We start from the raw sequence: 24,953 nt of genomic DNA on the forward strand, positions 1-24,953 counted from the left end.
AGGTGCACCATGGGAAACAGGAAATGGATGCACCAGGTGGTTCGTGTCAGCTGATTTCCAGGGAGTGCAGGCCAGCAGGAAGCATGTGTGTGTGTGTGTGTCATCTGTATTTTAGTCACTCAACATGATTATGTGTCATTCTTAATCCTACAGTCAAACTGTACTGGGATTCATTGGTATGGTTACACAGACCATCATGCATCACTCCGTCCCTAATGGAAAACAGACAGACAGCTTGAGAACATTGTTACCGGTAAGCAAGTCTTATTTTAATGTGTGTGTGTGCTTACATACAACCTTCAAAACTTAACTAAAGAAGTAGTACTAGTACTAAGATGTTACAGTTTTGTTTTGTTTATGTAAAACTGTTTTAAAAGTGCAATATTTACTACAATGATTAGACAGTGAATACATCCAAAGGTCTGTGCTTCGACTCTCTCCACCCACATCTGTGATACAAAAGTGTTTCATAATTGCTTTTATTTACAAGCGAGACAAAATAGAACTCACAGGGAGTTTGAGTGACCAAAAAATTGCATCATTTTAAATCAAAGGTTCTAATTACAAAATCATAACTTCAAACCACATTTGACCTTTTCAGCTGTTCAAAGCTTCTCTCGTTGCATACCAATCAAACACTGAATATATCATACATTTACAAAACAAAACAAATGAAAACACCAAAGGCTTTATCTGATTTACCCCACAAATTACACAGATTATTGTGGAACATCGAGACCATAATTTAACTTTTACACAGCTGGGTGGAGAATAAATTATTGTGTGTGTGTGGGAGAGGGAAAGACTGAGTGAGTGAGTGTGTGTGTGTTCCTGTACTTTGTGAGTGAGAAGCAGTTTCAACTTTAGGCTTTTATTTCAAACAACAACAACGAATGCTTCTTTCAAGATGAGACCGAGATTATACGATCATAAATTGATTTATTCCAGCATGTAAATGTTTTAATCACAACATGCAATGGCGTTCTCTTAGACTTTTGCCTTAATCACAGTATGGAGTGCATGTATAGGCAGTGACTTTAAAGACATTTTGGCCAGTTGTTACATCTTACAGTTTGAAATGCAGTATTATAAGTGTGTCTGGGTGTTTTTTTCACAGATTTGAATAGAATTTGATAGAAATGTAAAATTAATACAAAAAGACAACAATCAACAACGACACCATGACAAATCAGAATGCCCCATAATGGAATAGCAACTTGTATTATATATAATAAAAAAACAATCATGAGCAATGCTTTAAAGTGATAGTGTGCCAAAGGTGGAATTGAGCAGAGCATCTACTGTGTGTGTGTGTGTGTGTGTGTGTGTGTGTGTGTGTGTGTGTGTGTGTGTGTGTGTGTGTGTGTGTGTGTGTGTGTGTGTGTGTGTGTGTGTGTGTGTGTGTGTGTGTGTGTGTGTGTGTGTGTGTGTGTGTGTGTGTGTGTGTGTGTGTGTGTGTCCTTGTCTGGCACCAGTAAAGTGATGGATGTTGCACAAACTGCCTCGCTTGGTCACATAAACGTCTCTAATCTGTCGGACATTGAGTATTTTGCAAAGTATGAGCAGAATTTGTTGATTCCAAAGTGCTTGCGATGGATAAGGTGTGATCTGTTTTTAAGAGGGTTGTGACTGTGAGGTCAGTGACTTTGGGTTGCGTCAGGATTAGTTTCTGCACATGTTCAGGCTCAGATTCAGGGTTTGCTTCAAGCATTCTACTAGTATATATTCCACTAATATTACGTATAATGATGTGTCTTTGTGTGTCTGTGTGCTCCAAATAACCCCCAAATCCCATTTTGACTATGAACTGAATAATACATGTTGGGGTGATAGGTCCAGAGGTCAGCAGTCAGGCTCGGGTTCAGCGTTGACGCTCAGTGTGTTCTGGTGCATCCGCTCCAGTATCCGATGAATGCTGCAGAAGCTGGGGCGGTCTGAGGGCAGCGAGCTCCAGCAGAGCCGCATCATATTGTACAGCTCTAGAGGACAGTTCTCAGGACAGGAGAGGATGTGTCCGTCCCTCACATAGTAGATCACTTCCTCGTGACCCATACCATAATACGGCTGCATTCCGTGGGAGAAGATTTCCCATAAGACCACGCCGTAGGCCCAAACGTCCGATTCAGTGGTGTAGCGGTTGTAGAAAATGGACTCCGGGGGCATCCAACGAATTGGGATGGCGTCGTTCTCATTGGCTTTGTAGTAATCGGCTGAGTAGATGTTCCTGGAGAGGCCGAAGTCTGCGATCTTCACCACCATTTCCTCCCCGACCAAGCAATTCCTGGTTGCTAAGTCGCGGTGGACGAACTTGCGCTCCGACAGGTAGGCCATCCCCGCCGCCACTTGCTTGGATATCGACAGCTGTTCGGCGCAGGAGAGAAGCCCCGCCTCCAGCTCGGAGGAGAAGCTGCGTCCGGACAGGCTGGCGCGGCTGAGGGTGCGCACCGATTGGTTGGGAGATCTGCGACGCAGGAACTCGTTGAGGTCACCGTGGGCCATGTACTCGAACATCAGGCACATGGGTTTACCAACCGCACACACACCTGGAGACGGGAACACACACAGGGTTAAAGTGCATCTGTGAGCTGAACCGACACAAATACACACATTAACACATTAATGTGACATCATTAGCCCGCGCATGATCCACTGTTGTTTTCCTCCGCGGCGTATCACAAAGTGAGTTCATTCACTATGACGGGAAAATAAATACCCCGCGCCGAGACATAAACACAGACTAAACACAGGGCGTAATGTGTACACGCTCACGCACAGAGGATGTACAGTGCGACGCTGTGATGTAAACACACTCGTCTCTAAAATAACCCTCGTGCTCGTCTGACCCCACCCCCAATCCCCCCGCCCGCGCCGCCGCCGCGAAATATGGCCGATGAGGATTTATGAAGTGGTTTGATTGTGGCTGCGCGTGAGAAAGTCGCCGTCGTGATTTAGAGGAAATAATTTTGTCTGCTGAGGCTGGAAATCTTAAAATGAGGTTGTAAAGCTTGTTGCATTCGTAGCTACATCGGGGATTTGGAGCCAACAAATCACAGAGATCAGTTATGTTTCCAGTAACTGATAAATCAATTCACTAATCTAATAAGAGGATTTTGTTTACTAAGTGTGTTCAATCTATTCTAGAGCGTCTCCATTTTTCACTGCTCTCCGTTTAGAGGTCTTACTCTCTCCACAGTGTTTGGCCTGTGCTGCTCAGGCTCTACACATTCTGTCTGTGTACACTAACCTGCCATTCATGATTCATGTATTTCATGATGAAAACCCCCCCACGGCGCTCATGAATCAGTTCTGCTTTTACGGCGCCAAATTCGTTGACACGCACAGCAGAATCGTCCGTGTCCTTTCAGAATTAACGCACGCTTAATGCAGTTAGAGAAAGAGCTCAGCCGTGTCTCTTTTCAAAAGGAAGCAGACTTGGTACTCGCACGCAGGCCTGCAAAAACTTTCCTACGTCGTGGAAGTTCTCGTTGCATTTGAGCGTGAGGTCTGAATGTAACGCAGGCGTTATTATGTCTGTAATATGCGAGGCTGGGAGGGAGAAACGGTTTTCAGGCTGCATTTCCCAAAGCGTCCTCCTAATTGGTACGGCCTAGTCCAGCGACGTCGTTCAAATGAGATGGAACGTTCTGAGCCATCGGGACGGCAATGACATAATATAGGCCGAGACATCTGTTCACATCTGTTCTGTGTGAAACATGAAATGGCTTTAAGGGGAAATCTAATATGAGCTACAGTGGAACACAGAACGGTAAAAAGTCAAACAAGTCTCGGACAGAAAGAGTCCATTGTGTCTCACACTCACACAGGCGACCAGGACCTTCACTGTAAAGTCAACATGCAGCAGAAACTTTAACATTGAAGTTGAGCGCGGCCAGATGTTTTGATTATTCTTAAAGTTTTTTTTTAGGATAGCTATGTCCTAATCTAATCCCGGCGTTCCACGAACTGGAGCAAGGTCAAAGGGCAAAGCGAGCTCTTTGAACGGGGAGTGAGAGTGAACCAGTAGGGGAGGAACGGAACTGAGAGCCAGAGGGCGAGGAGAGGAAGTGTGGACCTCATGCTCGGTCAGTTCGTGTCCCCCGGGTCACGGAGAAGGACGGCTCCCGTGAGGAGAAAATAAACTCCCATGGGTGTGTGGGTGTGTGTGTGTGTGAGAGAGAGAGGTTTTCCACAATGAGGACTTGTAATTCCACAGAAGCAGGCTAGGCGGAAGGTCAGTAAGTGTGGGGGGATCAAGATGTTTCACTCCATGGCTAAATATACAGAGCGAAGACCCCTGCCACACACAAATACACACACACACACACACACATCTTTGCACTATAATAGTCTGGAGGATAATTGGAGGTCAAAATGAACTGAATCAGGCAGCAATGACCTCAGCGATGAACCACCGAAGAGGAGCACTGAACTTATGAAGCAGACCTAAACAAATATGTGAGACACACACACACACATACACACACACACACACACACACACACACACACACACACACACACACACACACACACACACACACACACACACACACACACACACACACACACACACACACACACACACACACACACACACACACACACACACACACACACACTCTGTTTACACACTGAACTTATGAAGCAGACCTAAACAAATATGTGACACACACACACACACACACACACACACACACACACACACACACACACACACACACACACACACACACATACACTCTGTTTACACACTGACTTCATGTTACATCTCTAAATGTTCCCTGGAAGCGTATTCGGACGTGACTCGTATGCGTTCCATTAGATGAGGCTCTCTTGTGTTGATAAACTTAAATGTAGGATGTTTGGTTGAACTATTAAAAAGTGACACTAAGTCCAAATTTCCAGGAAGCCGTTAAGAAAGCTGCAGTTATTTTCCCAGGGTCGCTGCTCTTTTCCTACACAAGTCCTGATGACAAACACATTTTCAGACATAATTTGATTTTCATGGCACAATTCCATTTATTATTTTTGTTCCAATGCTACAATTCTAAGTTATATTTACGATTTATTACTTTAATTTGACTTTATTTTTCGGAAAGAGACTAATATTGCACGGCTCATTATTGCAGCTGCTTTAATGGCGTCTGCTTGGCATTGCACACTTTTCTGTCATTGATCCATAAATCACTGTTTTTAGTGGTTAATTGGGCCACAAACCATTAAAAATTCGGTGAGAATCCATGCAGCCAACGTGCCTTTAAACGTTTAACCACTTAAATGAAGGATCACTTTATAAGTCAGTGTTTTGCTTCGATATTTTGCTGTAAAACAATAGAAACGTGTGTGAGAGCAGGTAGAGTATCTTTGGTAGGCCTCTGTGTCTCACTCAGATTTCCAGGTGTCCCTTCGTTCCCTCCAGTGTGCATTATCTCTCTTTTCTGCCTTTTTCTTTCTCTCCACCTCAGCACTTTGTTTCCCCTCTTGCTGTTTCTACAGCTGTTTTTGCACTTTTCCATCTCTTGCAAGTAAACCCATCCAGCAAACGTACAATGTAAAATTCAGCTGTGAGTGCAGCCTCTCTGCAAATTGGATTTCATTCTGAGCACTTGTGACACACACACACACACACACACACACACACACACACACACACACACACACACACACACACTGACCCAAGAGTCGCACAATGTTTGGATGGTCGAATTGAGCCATGAGCGCTGCCTCCCTCTGGAAGTCATTCTGCATATCTGCTGATGCTTCCTCCTTTAGCATCTTTACAGCCACCATGGTACAGGGGTCCATTGGCTGCAGGCCTGGAGCTCTGCAACATACATACACACACAAACACACACACATATTGGGTAAAGCTCCAAAAATGTACTCATGCAATCCACCTCACATACACTTCTTGTAGTGTCTCTTCACAGAGGACAAAACAAAGTCAACATGTTATTCTCAGTGTATATTTATAAATGTGCATGCAAACTCCACACAAACAAATCTGTCATCATGTACACACACACACACGTACACACACACCATCTGACAGAGAAGAACATGTTTACCCCTCGGGTCTATTTAAGCCTCTGGGTTTGTTTCGCTGTATTTGGGCCTCTGCTCACGTGTGTGTGTGTGTGTGTGTGTGTGTGTGTGTGTGTGTGTGTGTGTGTGTGTGTGTGTGTGTGTGTGTGTGTGTGTGTGTGTGTGTGTGTGTGTGTGTGTGTGTGTGTGTGTGTGTGTGTGTGTGTGTGTGTGTGTGTGTGTGTGTGTGTGAACATTGTGAACATTGTGAATACATGGTTTCCATTTGTGTTCCTAAAACTGCACTCTTCAATGCCTGCCTCTACCAAAAGGTCTGTTTGGCCTGTGTGTGTGTGTGTGTGTGTGTGTGTGTGTGTGTGTGTGTGTGTGTGTGTGTGTGTGTGTGTGTGTGTGTGTGTGTGTGTGTGTGTGTGTGTGTGTGTGGTTTTGTGTGAGAACCAATTAGACAGTTTGACCTTGAGAATGAGGCTTTGTTATGAAGTGGCTGCTCATGTGTTCATGTGGCTGAGAGGGTTGAGACCTGGCTTTAGGATTCCTGTTAAAATAAGGTGTGTGTGTGTGTGTGTGTGTGTGTGTGTGTGTGTGTGTGTGTGTGTGTGTGTGTGTGTGTGTGTGTGTGTGTGTGTGTGTGTGTGTGTGTGTGTGTGTGTGTGTGTGTGTGTGTGTGTGTGTGTGTGTGTGTGTGTGTGTGTGTGTGTGTGTGTGTGTGTGTGTGTGTGTGTGTGTGTGTGTGTGTGTGTGTGTGTGTGTGTGTGTGTGTGTGTGTGTGTGTGTGTGTGTGTGTGTGTCCATTCCCATGGGTGTCCATATCATGCACCATTTGAGTTTCCAGCTGAGGGATAACCAGCAGACCAGAGGGCGTTGATGTTAGATCTACTGGAGCCACTGTTAAAATTACAACAATTAATTCTGTGATGTGTGCACTGATTTCATGTTATACGTGTGTATAAACATTGTGTGTGTGTAGGTCTCCACTTAATGGACTCATGCCATGCAAAACGATCGCTCCTAAAGCTTTATGGCTCATTTTGCGTGACGTTTCTAAAAGATGGTCAGATAAGATATCAGCTGAGTGGAGCGATTCAGGCTTAATCTCCTCAACACAGACAGACCGGGCCTAACCTGACACACTCTTTTGTTTTGTGCACCATACAATCGGAGTGAATTTAATTTTGGCATCCACACGGGCACATATTAGTCCAAAGTGTGGTGACTGCGCTTTATTAATACTCCAACTTTAAATAGATTTCTGAGAAAATAAATGTACGACTCCAAATCTGGTGTCAGGTCTGATCAAGGGGATTGAGAGCTGTTACTCGGTGTGAACAAGGTCATGAAAGTAAGTGACTCCTGCAGCAGCTCTCCTTGTGACTTTGTGAATGACGCAGCAATGTCTCTGCTTAGCAACTCCCTACCCACCCCCTCTCTTTCACACACACACACACACACACACACACTCCACTCGGGCCTACTGCATATCCATTTCTCTCTCTGCTCCTCCCCCTCTGCTTCATCTCACCTGGCTTGGAACACGCGTCCGAAGGCTCCCTCTCCTATATCTCTGACGTATTGGATGTTGTTTCTTGGGTACTCAAGTGCCAGCAGCTTGGAGTTGAGCAGCAGGGGGACCCGCTGGTACATGGGGTTGGGATGGAGCCGGTCCAGCAGAAGCTCTGAGGGCAGGGCGGTCAGTGTTGGGGTCTCCATTGCTCTGGGGATAGAAAGAGGGGTTGAGGTGTAGTTTATGTAGGACTAATAGTCCTTGAGTATGTGGGTTTTAATAAATTGCGAGTTGATCTGTTCAAGTCCACAAGTAGATATTGATATTTCTTTCACCTCTTCCTGTTCTTGCATTGTTTCCTCCGTCGCCTGCATGCGAGGATAATGATGGTGAGGAAGATGGCGGTGGCGAGTGCGGTGAGGAGGATGACAATAACAGACATGGAATACGCCGGAGACGATGCTGTCTGTGTGGGAGGCAAGCGATGGGTCTGACGGGGGACCAATGGCTCTGTAATTATCACTGAGAAACACACAATCAAAACCAAATTAAATGAGGTCATCCGCCCACATTATGAGTGAAGTTTAATGCACTGAATACCATAGAGTTGCTGGTTTCAGAGAAGTAAAACTCTGTGTCCTGTTGTACCAAATGCAAGTGGTCTTGACATTAGTCTGGGTCCTAGACTCTAGGGCCCAGACTAACCGACCCTGGCGCACAAGGGTCGATTGTGGGTCCTGTGGATTTTGATGCAGATAATTCAGTTTTACATGCCACCCGATTGTTGCCAGACACCATAGGATGACTTATGCAGTCAAAAGCTTTTGTCTGTAGTTGACAGAGGAGATCCATTAGTACATCCTCCAAGTTAATGTTGTATCTACAGCATATGAGGCAGGTGTTACTCTTTAAGAAACAGACCCACATAGTACATTGTTCATCAAAATGACTTTTCTTAAACAATCACGTCTTTGTGAAGATTAATGAGACGAGTGTGCATCAGGTGGGTTTGAACACGCAGTGCTGCTGCAGTAAAGTGACAGCGCAGCACTGTGCTGACCTCGCCGTAAGTGGCACCTGGCCAGAATTAAATCAGAATTAATTGCTATGATGGAAAAAAGAAAGAAAAACAGGATATAGAGTTCATGTGAATGTTCTTTTACACATTGCACAAGAATGTGTTTGTAGGCGTTTGTTCTGGAAATCTACTGACGTGGTAAAATGATGTCACAGCTCCAGGTTTAATTTTGCAGTGTGTCATGTAAGATATCAAGAAGAGATAGTTTAACTGATGAGAATGGGGGAGGCAGAGTAATGTCAAAGATGACAGAAGGCAGTACCTGTTTCTGTGTGTGTGTCTGCAGGCGTCTCCCCACACTGGGGCACAGCACAGTACTCCCAGCGCATGTTGGGGTTTGAGGTGTAACACCACGGTCCGTCACTGATCCCGCCGGGATTCCTGCAGTGGTTTTCCGAGTGTTTCAACTCCGGAACGACATCCACAGACAGTCGGTGCTGGTGTGGAACCTACAGAACAACATCGATAAGGAAGAGAGGGATCCATACTTAAATTCATAAATACATGAGGTGTGTGTGTGTGTGTGTGTGTGTGTGTGTGTGTGTGTGTGTGTGTGTGTGTGTGTGTGTGTGTGTGTGTGTGTGTGTGTGTGTGTGTGTGTGTGTGTTCGCTTTATAGATTTCTATCAGGGAAGTATTGAGGGTGGTAGTGAAAATGGTTTCAAGGTTTAAAAGTTGGCTAAATCAGTTTTTGGAAGGCCATCAAAGCATCGAAGGTTCTCGGCGCTCTGTGCTCTGGAGGGGATCGACTGGAGACAGAGTTTTCTTCGGGGATCAATAAATAACTGCAATCACATTTGACAATTTCATCGCTCACATGGGGCAATGTTTCCAACTGGAATCTTCAGACCTGCTGCATGTGGTTTTGGGCCGGTAGTGTTTTTATTGTTTTGACTCTTAAATAAGTGAAAAATCTAATATGGCTTTGCAAATTGATTTTGGTACACTTTAGGAGTCCTGTTTAGCTTGGGGTCCCTGTTAGGGTGCAGTGTCGTAGCCAGATGCTGTAAAATGTTCTGTAGAAAGGCATTATGGGTCGCAGTGTTTGATGCCTGCTCTCTTGACTGCCAAATCAAATATCACACATCTGGTGTCTTCATGTCTCGTGAGCTGCAGTCATCAAAAGAGCAGCAGTCCAAACTTTCCCGAGAGACATGAAGCTATGTGCTGAAAAGGCCTGTTTTCTCACACACACACACACACACACACACACACACACACACACACACACACACACACACACACACACACACACAAACGCAATCCAGGAGTGTGATGAGGGCGGCAAAATGCTTGTAACTTCAAGGTTAGGCACGATTGTACATGCTGGAAACACACACGTGATACTTTTAAGAAATTAGAGTACAAATGCTGACAAGTTACAGTAAACAGCTTGGATCAGTCGTTCCCAAACTTTTTCTTTCACACCCCCCTCAGAAGTTTTTGGTTTTTAAATATTTGTATTGATTGTTACCGGATTGATTCGGAGTTATATGACGGTCAAACAAACGCATCGAGTTTTTTTTTAAAGGAAAGTTACATTTATTACTTCATTCTAAGACATTGATAGATTTGTATTTTGAATAAATGCTGATGTGAAGCTGCTGTATGATTCACTAGCAAGAAACAGAAAGTAGACAGAAGCATTGGCAAGTGTGATAATGGTCATAATTACACTTCATTGTGGTCAGTTTCACACTTCTGGTAGCGCCCAGAATGAAGGCATGCAGTAATAACCATGGAATCATCAAATGTTGTTGTTATTATAATTATGATTATTATTATGATTATCACTTAGTAATAGGTTTATTTCAACAGCTTTTATTTTCATTATTTGTCTTGCCAAAGCCATAAATTTCTCCCGACAGGCTGCTGCTGCTTTGTGACACACAGCTAAAAATGGATGACATGGTGTTGTAAGAGTGTGTTTAATTCATTACTAAAGTGTCCCGCTCAGCCTGTGTCAACCTTTGCTTCGGCCTGTGACTCAGACGCCGCTCACATTACACAGCGCGCTCCAGATTTACCTCTATTGCACACAGTGGGAAAGAGCTCTAATTTGGTACTTTTACACAGCCAGTGAGTAATCTAAGTATTCTCTGTGACCCCAGTAAACAGGATTTTTCCACTTCTCATTTTGAGCTTTGCAGGGGGAACAAACGCTGGCTTTAAAACGTGGCACATTGAAGGTAAAAGATTTGGATTGAGGATTCTTTTGTTCAAGCATCGCCCCAATCATGCTTTTATTAAGATCAAAGAGAGGAAATTAAAGCTTTAGAGCCAAGAATTTGAGCCAAATCATCAAACTAAGCACGTGCTTCATCTTCTTTCTTGATTATGCTGCATGTTGGAGGAGCACAACACATCAAGACTCCAGTCGTTTGCTGACAGTAGCACGTTTCAGTTGCATTTCCTCCCTCACTTTGATGCAGCATCTCAGAATCCTGGATTTAATTTGATGTATACAAAAGTTGTCGGCACCTGTTAGCCATTACTGCTGACGTGAGTCTGACATGTTGAACTAATCTGTTGCGCAGTCAACTGGGAGAATAATTCGCCCCATGCAGCCGAATAAAACAAATGGATTCTTTTCATAAATTTTTACAGAACTGAAAATAATTAAATTTTGGACAGTCATGCATGGGATGAGAAGAGAAATATGTACACAAACACACACACACACACACACACACACACACACACACACACACACACACACACACACACACACACACACACACACACTATGGTCAGTGTCAACCGGTATGAAAACAGACAGTAAATCATGCCATGTGTGTTTAGATTGAAGATAATGTTTGTTGAAGGAGACACCAGAAGGCCAATAAGCTGATAATGATCCTCCCTATATGAGAAACCAATCATCTGCATTTGCTGTGTGTGTGGGTGTGGACGTGTAGGTGTGTGGGTGTGTGTGTGTATGGGTGTGTGTGAGAGAGGCAGAGAGATAATATTTGTGAATCACATTAGCAAGACCGAACTCTTTCACTTTCATGTGTGCTAGTGTGAGAGTATTGTCGATGTCTGTGCAGCATATGCGTGTGAAGACTAATTGCTTCCAGAAGCAGGATGTGACATGTTGAGCTCCTCCCTCCTTGCTGACCTGGCACACACACACACACACACACACACACACACACACACACACACACACACACACACACACACACACACACACACGGCACAGGAGAGCAGTAAACAGTTAACCCCAGCAGACCCTCACACTGAGCAAAGCCATAAAAACAGAAAGGGGCTTTTGCGCCTAGGGGAGAGTGTGTGTGTGCGCCAACATGTGTGTTTGTGTGCATGTGTTCTTGTATGAGTGTGTGTGTTGTGACAGGATATTACTGGAAAGAAATGTTAGGTAATATTAAAAGCCTGCACCTGCCCTGCACACCAAGCCCTCTCTCTCTCTCTCTCTCTCTCTCTCTCGCTCGCTCGCTCGCTCGCACACGCACACGCACACGCACACACGTGTCACTGTACCTGTTGGTCCCATGCTTGACATCCTTTCCCAGACCTGGTCACATTCATGTTGCCTTGGTAGAATCGTCCTCTGTCGTTGTAACACGTTGCTGTTGTTACCAAACACAACATGAACACAGGATGGATTCATTACTTTCGATTGATCATTGATTCGGGAATTTGGATAGATTTTGAAATCGAGTAAAACAACACACGGTGACGCCTCACTTACTTGTAACTTCATCTTTCTTGATGTCTGAAATGTGGAAAAGTTAAAAACAGTGAATTTGGAGACTATATAAGTAAATATAGGTATAATTATACATGTGGTCATATGGTTCAGAAAGCCTAATTCACAAAGAGGGTTAAATTACCGAGTCAATGTAAACAAGCAAGACTGCTGTACCCCCCCGTCCCCCCTAACACACACACACACACACACACACACACACACACACACACACACACACACACACACACACACACACACACACACACACACACACACACACACGTACACACACACACTCCTGATGGTGTGTACTTTGGCTTGGTCTAGTCGGACATTCGCAATGACCTCATCAGTATCCAGTGGCCGACAGTAGCAGGCGAGGCTTTAGTGTGGCGCTTTACGTCACTCAGCCAACTTGCGCTTTACTGTTACACACTTAACGTCCTCATAACTGCTCTGTGTCTGTAGTGGATCTACTTCAGGGAAAATCAATTTGTCTGCGCTCTAATTTGATTAATGTAACTTGACTGTTTCTGATTCTTGTGCAGTAGGAAGTATTCTAGTGAGAGTGTGAGTGACAGTATCTTCTTCTTCATGTGCTGACTACATAACTGCATATGCTTTTAGTGGAAAACCAGCATCCTCCTCATGGCCTGGGTGATTGATATCTTACCCACAAAAGGCACGTGTGTGCAGGCGTCCGGGTCCGTAAGAAGGCTCGGTAACGTCTGACAGTTAGGCAGCACCAATGTTGGTCTCTGAAACTCTGGGCCGGAGCTGTAGAGTCCAGGCTGGACTGAACTCCTGCCCTCCAGCACCGGCCACTGCCTGTGACAGTACAGTTCTTTGACTGCCATACAGTGTTCTCTGTTAGGACACATAGACAGAATGGATGCAGGGATGATGACCATTCATTCATTCTTCCAACCAACCATATCACCAGAAATACAAAAGTGCAGGAGACAAGATCTTGATTGTGTGTTGATCCTCATTGAGGTACAACAGTGGAGTGTTACCTGCACACAGGCTTGGGTGCAGGTCCCAAACCTGATGGGTTGCAGTCATGGAAGGACAGGTGGCAGAGGAGCGAGCGCATTGCTGGCCTACATTGCACACTAAGTCCATCTAGCTCCGCCCACCAACTCTGAACCAGGAACTCCTGCATGTCCTCGGGGTCCGAGAGGGAGGAGTTGAAGAAAACCAGCGAATCATCTCGCAGAATGTTGCGGCAAACATCTCCACGATAAGCACTGCAGTAGCCTGCACTGCCCTTATACAGCCTGTAGAAACACACACACACCATAATTGATTACTTGACCCATTACGATGTTAAGCCATGTGTGTATGTTATGTTCCTTTGCTGTGATTAAGGTGAAGAAGTGATTTGAAGTTTTAATTAGCGTAATGAAATGGGTGAAATGTACTTTTAGGATACTACTCATAGTTCCTCATATGGAGTAACTATGAGTACTATGAGTGTTGGTCCTGAGACACGCCCACTTCTACTTCTGTGAGTCCATATTTACATTTGAACTTTGAAGTGAAGTCAGTTGCTCTCTGGCTGCTCTAGCTGCTCGTTCCTGAGCTTGAGTGACGGTGTGTGTGCAGTATAAAAAAAAGCGGAGACGGTGTATGGAACTGAAATATCCCATTAACATCATCCAGATGTTGACCATGAACGGGTTTTAAGAGGTTCTTATGAAATTACATCCTGTCTGTCTTCCCGTTGGACTTCCTCGCAGCCTCTAGACTGCAGATAAACCTGTCTGTCCCGCGTACCTGTTTGGCTCTTTGTGATCCTGCCCGTCTGTCGTCTCTTGTGGTTGTTATTCTACCCAGCATTGCTACTGTCTGCATTTTTCTCTGTCTCTTTGTCTGTTTCTTTGGCCTCTTGCCTGTCTCTTTGTCCATCTGCCAGCTCATCGTTCTGCCTCTCTCTCTCTCTCTCTCTCTCTCTCTCGCTCTCTCTCTCTCTCTCTCTCTCTCTCTCTCTCTCTCTCTCTCTCTCTCTCTCCACGTCTCTCTCCACGTCTCTCTCCACGCTGTGCTTACAAACTCCAGATGGCGTCTCTTAGGGAAGGCTGGTGGTTCAGCAGAGTTCAAATCAAACCAACAAACCTAAATCTGACCTGTATATCTGTCAGACCCCCATCCCACCATGTCCTCCATGCATCTCCCTACTCTCTCTCGCTGTCTCTCTCTCTCTGCGTGATTCTGCATCCAGTGATTATACGGTCCAGATGTGGTCGCAATGTTGGCAAATTATTCAGTGCGATCAAACCTGGCCTGTCTCTCTGTTTCTTCATCAGAAACTTTCATCAGGTTCTTGTTTACCCAAGGTCAGCTCTATCCACGTTCGTTCACACAAATTTAGATGCGCACACGCGAAAGCCCATTTGTTCTCCCTCTCTGTCCCTGCAACTGTCTCCCCCTCTCTCTCTCGCTCTCTCTCTCTCATTCTCTCTCTCTCTCTCTCTCTCTCTCTCTCTCTCTCTCTCTCTCTCTCTCTCTCTCTGTCTCTGTCTCTCTCTCTCTCTCTCTCTCTCTCTCTCTCTCTCTCTGTCTCTCCGGAGTTAAATAGTCCAGATGTGGTAAAGCGTATTGCTTTGTGGTTCAACAAAGTTCAAGTTCAACACACACCATATGGGTGACTGAAACGTTCTCCATCTTGACTTGACAGGTTTATTGACAGAGCTCAAATACACATTGTCTTCAGAAGACCCAAAGGAAGCAACATCACTTAGTTCACTCAAAAACAATGCAAACACAGATGGTTGGGTTGCCCGTATGAAAATCATTTTTAGGCAACGTGCTGTGAAGTCTTGTTTTCATGACGAGTGGTGCATTTCATCGTAATCTGTTGAAAAGGGAGGACTTGAAGAGCACGGACATTTCTCTCTAACTAGCTATAATACCCATAACATACATTTGTGTACATTTAACCGTTATCATCTGCCTCCTTGAGCTTGAACACCTACATACATAGACACATTTCTGACCACTAGCTCCAGATACTAGCTATGGGGTGTGTATCTTAGTCTCTGCTGCCATCTAGTGGTAACCTTTGTGTTAACGCAACACAAGCAGGCTGAATGGTTGTCTGTGGCCTAAAAATCACATTCATAAAAAATGTAAGAACTTGTATGATAAGTAAGTGTATAATCCACATCTGTCCTCCTCTCTGCCACGTTTCATAATAACTTGTTAATCTATTGAGTTATCTTGTTCAAAACACACACTGAGACAAAATCATAACCTCCTTGACAGACATAAGAAGTGGTGCTTCAACCGTTTCCTGCATATCTGAGAAGGCTTAAAGATGGAAACTATAATCTTGTTAAAACACACACTAAATGTCCATATTGTCTTTGGCTGAAGATGCTTGTACATCATTATTATAGCTGTGTTGACAGTCTTATCTTGGCTTGACATGCTGTACCAGTGTAGGATGTCAACTCTGTCCATGCAAGGATTGCACCAAATCAAAACAAACGCTATCTTTAGCCACTTTACATACAGAACATCTAAAGAAGCCCAACATTCCCCGTGAGCAAGCACTTGGCAACTCTTCATGCAAGGTTCTACTTTAGCTTTAAGTCATTGTTGTACTTTAGAACTCGGCTGTCTTTGCTGTAAACCTTCCTCTGCTGATGAGAGCATGCATGTAAAGTTAGACATGATCGTGTTCGATTCCTCTTACCTCCATTCTATGGGGAAGTGGCAGTATCCAGAAGATGCCGGTTGAAGAGCGATAAGTAGGACGAGAGGGGGGAAGAAGGGAAAGAGACGAGTGAGGAGATGTAGATGGGTAAAGGTCAGAACTGTTACCATGGTGTTCTTCTCTCTAACTCATAGTGAGCTTACAAGGGACTGAGGGACAAGCAGGCGGAATGTGTGTCCGTGTGTGTGGTCATTGAGGACAGTGTGTGAATGTGTTGTTTTTTTCCTCAGAAGGCTGTGTGTGTGTGTGTGTGTGTGTGTGTGTGTGTGTGTGTGTGTGTGTGTGTGTGTGTGTGTGTGTGTGTGTGTGTGTGTGTGTGTGTGTGTGTGTGTGTGTGTGTGTGTGTGTGTGTGTGTGTGTGTGTGTGTGTGTGTGTGTGTGTGTGTGTGATCAGCCAAATGGGGGAGACTACAAACAGCTGAACACACACCTCACAAACTAGCAGCTACAATAACACGGGTCAAAGCAGTAACCCCACACACACAAACAATGGTCGGCTGATGAATTCTTTACTCCAGGTGATGTCATTAACTGACGTCCGTCCCTTACCTGTGACGGTGACTCTAGCGGTGGCTTTGACCGTGTTGGCTCCGGCGCTGTGTCTGTTGGAGGCCAGGCAGGTGTAGAGAGCCGGCTTACTCACGCTCGCTTTGAGGACGGACAGGATCACCTCCCCGACCAGAGTCTCCTCAACCGACGCACCTGAGATCTGGAAAATCAATCAATCAAATCGATATGACCCAATTAAAAACACATAAAAGCTTTAATTCAGAACTTTACATTTATTTATCAGTTTTTGATCATTTCTATCTTAGTTACCCCCCAAACAGGGAGATGAGATATTCCGTTCTCATAGCTGTTGATTTGCTAAAATGTGTGTGTGTTTGAAATGAAGTGGAGTTGTATGTCAAAGTGTGTGGGTGTGGGATTTAGTCGGGGGTGCTGATGTGTAACGTTTCTATATTTGAAGGTGTGTGTGGTGCCTGTTTTTAGAGCGAGCTTCATCCCGGCGACCGCAACAAGCTGCCAGATCATTTTAATCAGCATCTCTCTCCTTCATCCCGGTGCTTAAAGCAGCCGTCAATAATTACTTGTTTGTCTTCTCGTCTCCACGCTGTGTTTAAAAACACAGGCGCTAACACCTTCGCGTCTGCATTTACAAGCTTTACGAGACTGTAATCGCATTGTAACACCCAAGTCTGTTGAATACACAGACAACTACGAGGTATATAACGTGTGTGTCTGCAGTTAGAATGATGTTAAAAGGTTCTAGTTAAACTGTGATAAGTTAGGCAGTATGTAAGTCCATATGCATTCTGCTTTAACATGGAGAGTACCGTCACACTAATGCTTCCTCTCATTCATAAACGTTAGCTAGTCGGCTTTTTACGGGATGTTTCTCCATTTGCTTGTCCATTGAATGTAGTTTAATCTCTCTTTCACTGCTGTGTGACATTACACAGATTGAATGTCATTGAAGTGTTTCAGTGTTGAACATATGCTGCCTCTCCTCTGGGCATTATTGTTAGCAGCCTTCCATTATTCTGAAGCTCTGCGGCTTAGATGTGTCACAGTGTGCCACGTGTTGTGTTCAAATGTCTCTGATGTTGAGTGTGTTGACTGACATTTGACCCAAACCCAACCACCAGAATATTCCTGCTGTGATCGTGGCCATACGGCAGAGAAAAGCAAGGACGGATCACCAGCCAGCAACAAAACATATTTACTCATATTTAAAGACACTTTATCAAAGCACGAACTACACGCCACGAACCAACGAGAATACGTCTACTGACCGTATTCCCGTTCTCCAGCCAGGTGATGGTTGGAATTGGGTTCCCTGTGGCGTTGCACTCCAGGGAAATCTGGCTCCCGTACGCTACCCTTTTGTCCTTAGGAACCCGCAGGATTCGTGCCGGAGCTGGAGACGTAAACACACACAATAACGTACCAGGCCGTTAACTTCTGCAACCTTAACAAATCACTCAGAATAGTAGTATACTGTGTAGTGTAGCGTTTACACACCCTGGACCTCTATGGTGACGGGCTTGGAAAAGACAAATCCGAAGCTGTTCCTGGCCACGCAGCGATACTGGCCCGCGTCTTCCTTCTTTATGTTGTGGATTTTCAGGGCGCCATAGTCGAGAATGCTGACACGGTCACTGAGCTAGAGGAAGATGGGAAACTTAATGAGAAATTTCCACACACTGACTGACTGACAATTTGATTTGGTAATTGTAAACCTGGATTGGTTCATCGTCCTTCAGCCAGGTCATATCCGGCTTGGGGTTGCCGAGGGTAACGCAGGGCAGCACCGCTTTGGATTCAACAAGAAGGGTTAAATTGGTGGGATGACGCTTAATCTGTGGCTCTGTAGAAGAGAGGGGAGAGAGGGAATAGAGAGAAACGATGAAGACGGGTGTTTGATTTATCGTCATCTCAAAGCTTGTCGTTTTTAAATTTCAAATTCTCCAACTCTGCTCCAGACGTACTCATCTTTAGCTGCAGGGCCCCGCAGCTTTTCGCGGGCTCCCCGATGCCATTGTTGGCGAGGCAGCAGTACTCGCCGTTGTCCGTCTCTCTCACGTGAGGGATGGTCAACATCTGGCCCTGCTCTCTGCTTATGTACCGGGGATCGTAGGACCTGGTGGTAAGAAAGAAAAGCAGCTATTGAAGTCTGTATTGTATTCCTTTTTAAGTTGTTAAACACAAAAACCCCATTGCGAAAGGGGGTTGCTCTCTTACATAATGGGGTGATTGTTCCTGGTCCAGGTGATGTCAGCAGGGGGGCGGGACTCCACCTCACAGATGAAGGTGGCATTGTGATGGAGCAGGACGTCGACTGTCTCTAACAAGGTGATGATGCGAGGGGCTAGGCAGTAAAACACAAAGAAAACAAGGGTTCTCTTACAAAACGGAATATAAATCTTTTGGGAATGTTTTTTTGCACAATCCCAAAAAGCAAACACTGTGCTCGATGGTGAAAAGCAACCTCATATTAGAGAAAAATGTTTCCCTCAGCAGTAACCAAGAAGTACTATTTGTGTCTCAAATTGTCAGCAGTTACATAAATCAGCAATCAACTAAAATCATCTGGGTATAGAGAAACAAACCCAACACTCTCCCAGACTCGGATTCAATCCCCAGCTGTGGCTCTTCCCGGCTCGGGCCAGGCTCTCATCAAAACCAGCTGAAGAGTTAGGGGAAGGATCGGTTTCTGGTCGCTGCAGTGCCTCCTACTGGCGGGTCGAGTGTGCGGCCGTAACATTCCAACTGATTCCCTCACAAATGACATTCACATGCAACCATTTCTGCCCTCGCAGTTGCTTCAGGGGCAACTGAAACCACATGGCTGAAGGGAAGGAACACGGTCACGCTCTAATAAAAATGTCAAAGCAAAAGTCGGAATGGACCGAGACATAAACGGAGAAACGTTCAAAAATGACTTTGACTCCAAAAGGGTCGGCAGATTATATTTCACAGGAGTTTTTTTTATATCGCTGACATAAAATTCACACATTTTCAGACATGTTAACAACAATGTTTTCATGCAAATTACTACTTATTCAATATAAAAGTAATTCAGCAGATATCATTTTACATTTAAACACAGATTAAGATGGACATCCCAAGACGTCAGTGTGAGTTTGTCTCATTCCGCGGATTGTAAACAGCTGCATCCTTTCTTTTCATGGAACATTATTCGAAATTCCTATTTTCATCCGTTTGGGTCGGTCGGCTTTAGGTCGTGACTGCTCACCGATGAGACTGAATCAGACAGGGTTTGAGGTTTCAAGGCCAAAACGAGGTCGGCGGGGGGGGAGCAGAGGGAAAAGTGTTTACAGGTGAAATTAGATCTGATGCTTTTGGGGGTTTGTTACCAACTTTATATAGGGAGAAAGAGAAGAAGAAGAGGAAAAGGCAGAGAGGATTAGAGCAAAGAGAGGAGTTCAGAGAATGATTGAAAGAAGAAGTTGTGTATGTTTATTAGTTGAACTGGATTTGAAGTTTTGTGGTTTGTTTATGGCAACTTCGCTCTTTAGTTTTGTAGATAATGGAGCAAGAACAAATCCGTATTTCAGCCTCAACAACACACAAACCAAACCTCGTGTTCACAGATGTTATTGTTAAAAGGAAGGTTTCTGTGTACACTTAGTAGCCAATATTATTAGTGTTTTGTATCATTTTTGACAAACCAGGTAAACAGGCTAAAGTCCGCTTTGATCGCGAAAGAGAGGTGTGTAGAAATGGGGATAGACTTCCAGGGAATACATGAGGATGAGAGGAGAGACCAACAAAAGCAAAAGAGAGATGGGAGGTGATGAAAGGGAAGACAGGATGGAGGAGAGAGAGAGAGGGGAGGGGAGAGGCAGCGACTGTTTATGAGTGGCTTCAGATCACACACTGCTGGGGTTGGTTTAAACTTGGCGTGAACTGAGGAGAGGAAAAGAGGGAAGGGAGAGGAAAGTAAATAAGGAGAGGAAAGGAGGATGAAAAGGAAATGGAAAAAGATTCTGGGGTTGAAAGGATGAAAGGACACTGTGCTTGTTTTGTCTCTTGTGAAATGAAGATTTCACAATAACTCGGAAAAAAACAACCCCCCTCATCCCCGTCCTCGGCTCTAGCTCACTGCACTCAGGCACCATAGAAGAAAAGCTTCTGTGGATCAGACTGAGGCCACAACAAAAGGTCCAGCTCAAGTTAAAACTAGTAAACAACTTCACATGAGTCATTTCACACCCATTTTTCAATTTAAAAAAGAATTAAGAAAGCACAATAACGGTATTATAATGTTGGTAATGTTAATACTTATGTCGCAGGCTGACAGTTAACAAAAGTCCCCTTGTTCAGTTCATCAATCCTCACATGAGGGCGCTTCTAGTGGCCACATTTAGGTATTACACAAACCAACCGCCTCTTCTTGTTGCTGGTTGACCCGTTAGAGAGGACTCTCTTCTTCGTGTTTGCTGTGACTGTATAATCGAGATGTTCTTCAATATGTCAGCCAGGAAGTGAGAACGCACACGAACAATTACATCTACAGTCCAAGTTGTGAAATTTGACCTGTGTTTTTCTTAAAATTAGTTATTAAGTTTATTTTTCAAACTTGTTCTTATCGGTTTGTTTGAAGAAATAACATCATCGAGTGCAAATGGTTGAGTTTTCTCCGTTCCTAAGCTTCTCATCATTTCTTTCCCATAATAAGCGAACTTCTTTAATATCTGTTCCATATTACACACTTTGCATACTTTAGTCTCTAGTTTAACCTCAGTTAACAGTTTCATTTTTGGAGTCAGATTCCCCTTTATTCTCTCTCTGTGTCTCTCTCTCTGTCTCTCTCTCTCTGTCCCTCTCTCTCTGTCCCTCTCTCCTCTCTCTCTTTTCTCTCTCTCTCTTGCTGATTCTATCATGTCAAAATGAAACAATTGTCAGCCAAGCCAAAGAGAAGATAAAAAGCTCTTTACCTTCGACTTTCATAGCCGAAGTAAGAACGCAGACACAAATATTGTTACGCTCCATTCTCTTGGCAGAGATCAAACGTCGGCACAGTAACCTCATCCTATGTTTGTGTGGATTTAAAGGGCACAAAAGGAAAATCAAGCTTGACAACAAAAGTGTAGAGCAGTGGTGGTCTGCCTGCGTGTGTATGTTTGGGTGTGTGTGACCTTTGGTTGCACCAGTTGGTCCAGCCTCTGCTCTCAAAGTTACATACAGACGGATCAGACTGAGCTGTGCAGTGAAGAATCCTGAGCTTTAACAAATCCTACAGTGACTGGAAATATCTTGACATGATTTGTTTATGTTTTCGCTTGAACATTAATAACTGTGCATAGCCACACACACACACACACACACACACACACACACACACACACACACACACACACACACACACACACACACACACACTGATTTATCACAGATAGATAGAGGGTCATCTGCCAAACCCAACCCATCACCGTGCCAACCAGCCCGGCTCACAAGCTCACGATATCTCTTCCCCAATCATGAGTCAGCATCTGTGCCACCTGTTGCAATGCACCAATCTGCAGCATGTACTGTATGCATGTACTCAAAGAGAGTGTGTTGTATATCAGAGGTGTTTGTGCCAACAGATCACTGGCTCTCCTCAGCTCTCACTCTTATCTGAAGCTTTGATATTTACAGTTACAACTCATTAAATAAGCCAAACTGATTCAAAGTGGATCTTCATTATTTGCTATTTTGACATAAAGGTGTCATTATGGTGTTTGGAGGAGACGAGGTATCAGGGGTATCATTCCTGTACTCATTCACAGTGAGGTCATAGGTCAGGGGCGCTGTAGAGACTCACAGATAAGTAGAGGAGACAGAAAGAGAGCGAGACGGCTGTTGGTTCTTAAGCACCTGCACCGCTCGCTGCACAGGATTTACCAAAGTATAGGAAGGATGTAGATTTACTCAGATTTACACTGAGCAGGCCTATAAACACCCTGCAAGCTGTGCCGGACAACTGGTGATCTCAGGGCTGTGTGATTACGTGGGGAAACTCGACCTGCATTCTCCTTAGGGAACCTTTATAGAAAGCGTAATGCAGGCGGACGTAGTGACGGGAAAGAAGAGGAATGATACTTTAGAATATGAGTAACTACACACAGAGACACAGTATTTCTATCTTATTTAACAGTCCATATTGATTTTCAGCCCAATAACACAACACATTCACCCACACGTGCACAACTACAAATGACACACACACACACACACACACACACACACACACACACACACACACACACACACACACACACACACACACACACACACACACACACAAATTTGCATACGCATACACACTCATGCATGTTCAACCTGTTTGTTGTCTGTTGGTTATGCAATTTATTTATATTTAATGATAAAACTACAAATTAAAATCCCTGATTATAATGACCACTCTTATCTTATACTACTTTCATATCCCTTTTTAATATTTTTTGTAATACCTGAGATGACTCATGTGAAGACATATACTGTACATTAACCAAATCAGTCATAAGCAACATATGGAAAAGCAATGATCTGACTCTCTCTTACCTCTCTGTGCCCAACAACCTGAGCCGACCAGAACCAGCAGTAATTGGAGCTTGAGGACTGAAATGATTAGCGTGTTCTTCATCTTGGCTCTAGAATGATTCCGTTTGGCGTAAATCGCTTTGATGAATAGGTTGCTGGTTAGATTCCCATGGTAGGTAAAGACGAGCTCTGGGTTGTTTTTACTTGCTGTGTGTCTTCAGCGTCTCAGCCAGGGACAGCCATGCTGACTCTGTGCTCTAGCCAGCAGTCTCACTGAGTGTGTGTGTATTAACTTTATGATGGACAGTGGCAGCTGCTTGCTGTCCTCTCGTACAGTCACTCAGGTTGCGCAGTCGCTGTCATAGATCAGCTGGCCTAGACACAGAGGAGCTGCTAACAGTCTCTCTGCTCATATAATCACACAGGGAGCTGCAGTAAAGCTAAAGATCAGATGACTTCAGTGCAGACAAATGAGAAGTACAGAATACAAAACAGGAAAAGGTGTTCTGACCATTTGTATTCACAAAACAAGAGCAAAAATAAACAAAAACATTGTTGCATATCTTGTAATGTATTCAAATCCTACACTTTGTATCCTAGTTGCAATTCAAAATCAGCCCATGAGGAAATTTGAACATATATACAGTATATACTACATATTGCATATTAAGGACTAACATGGCTGGTCAAATCCATATAACACCTAAAGCTTTGTGCAAATATTTTTTTTATGTAATCTTTTTTACATCAGAAAACAAACGTTAAACATTTGACCATCCTGTATAAACACCATAGGGTTGCATCTGTAAACACATTTTCTACAAGCAAATGTACACACACACAGGCACATGGCATATATATACATCCCAACACACTGCTTAACACACACACACACACACACACAAACACACGCACACGCACACGCGCACAGGCACAGGCACATGGCATATATATACATCCCAATACACGGCCCGATACACACACACATGCACACAGACACACAGTCTAGTGCAGGAGCCGGCCTTTGTGTCCACCTGTTGTCCACCACCTTGTATGTCTCGTTTTATTTTGGGAAAGGAATGGCATTCCGGTTGGTTTACTCCTTATCCATTCTGCTTTGGATGGAGTCGACTATTGTCGTCTCCCAACAGGCCCATTTATCACGTCACATGACTGTCCAGGGAAACCTTTCCTCTAGAGACTCTGTGTTTCTCAGTACTGGCTGCCTAATAAAGACTGAGGCTCTATTATATTCCACAGTAAGTAATAATAATAGCTATATCAATGGAAATCACATACTGTTTGAATCATAAAGTTAACTATGTCTTAGCTTGGCACTAATCAGTGTTGCTTGGTAAAAAAAAAGAAAAAAGGAATGCATGGGGTGAGAAAGGAAATTCAATGTAAGCTAATTTGTCAACTATTGTTTATATTTCCATTAAACAAACCTTAATATAACCACAATATCGGCTGAACAGATCATTTATCAATACCTCTGATTCAGCCATTTTCACCAGACAACTGCACACCACCATGATGTCATCCACAGTGATTTGTTGTGTATGCGGTAGTTGAGTGAGCGTCGGTTCCGCAGCCACAAACGTTTAAAGTAATGCTGAGGAGTGAAACGCTCGCAGACATGTTGCTTATTACTTCAATCACAATGTGTTGATAATGTAAATTACAGAATTATAAGAGATTACAGGGAGTTAGAGAGAGAGTATCAGTATTTCTACTTTGGAGGCTAATTCCAAGCTCACAAGAACTGCAAGATGAAATTTGGCCACAAGAGGTCAGAAAAGTCTGTTTTATAAGGTTAGTGTGTTGGTTCCAAGCTCTATT

General features: G+C 44.1%; 1 protein-coding gene across 1 annotated transcript; it reads right to left on the reverse strand.

Moving 5' to 3' along the window:
- Positions 1-1,368: 1,368 nt before the first annotated feature.
- On the reverse strand, positions 1,369-19,326 carry musk (muscle, skeletal, receptor tyrosine kinase). The gene is made up of 17 exons (XM_076163648.1): positions 19,299-19,326; positions 18,804-18,930; positions 18,551-18,702; positions 18,302-18,429; positions 18,084-18,225; positions 17,855-17,979; positions 16,608-16,767; positions 16,038-16,044; positions 13,354-13,617; positions 13,011-13,204; positions 12,338-12,361; positions 12,127-12,215; positions 8,886-9,072; positions 7,881-8,067; positions 7,564-7,755; positions 5,675-5,823; positions 1,369-2,543 (listed from the first exon to the last, which is right to left on the reverse strand). The coding sequence occupies exons 1-17, from the start codon at positions 19,324-19,326 to the stop codon at positions 1,843-1,845; spliced, it is 2,856 nt and encodes a 951-aa protein (XP_076019763.1). The 3' UTR covers positions 1,369-1,842.
- Positions 19,327-24,953: the final 5,627 nt, after the last annotated feature.

This window comes from Genypterus blacodes, unplaced genomic scaffold (assembly GCF_046128005.1).
Source record: "Genypterus blacodes isolate CSIRO-AG114 ecotype Tasmania unplaced genomic scaffold, CSIRO-AGI_Gbla_v1 ptg000133l_1, whole genome shotgun sequence".
NCBI classification, from domain to species: domain Eukaryota; kingdom Metazoa; phylum Chordata; class Actinopteri; order Ophidiiformes; family Ophidiidae; genus Genypterus; species Genypterus blacodes.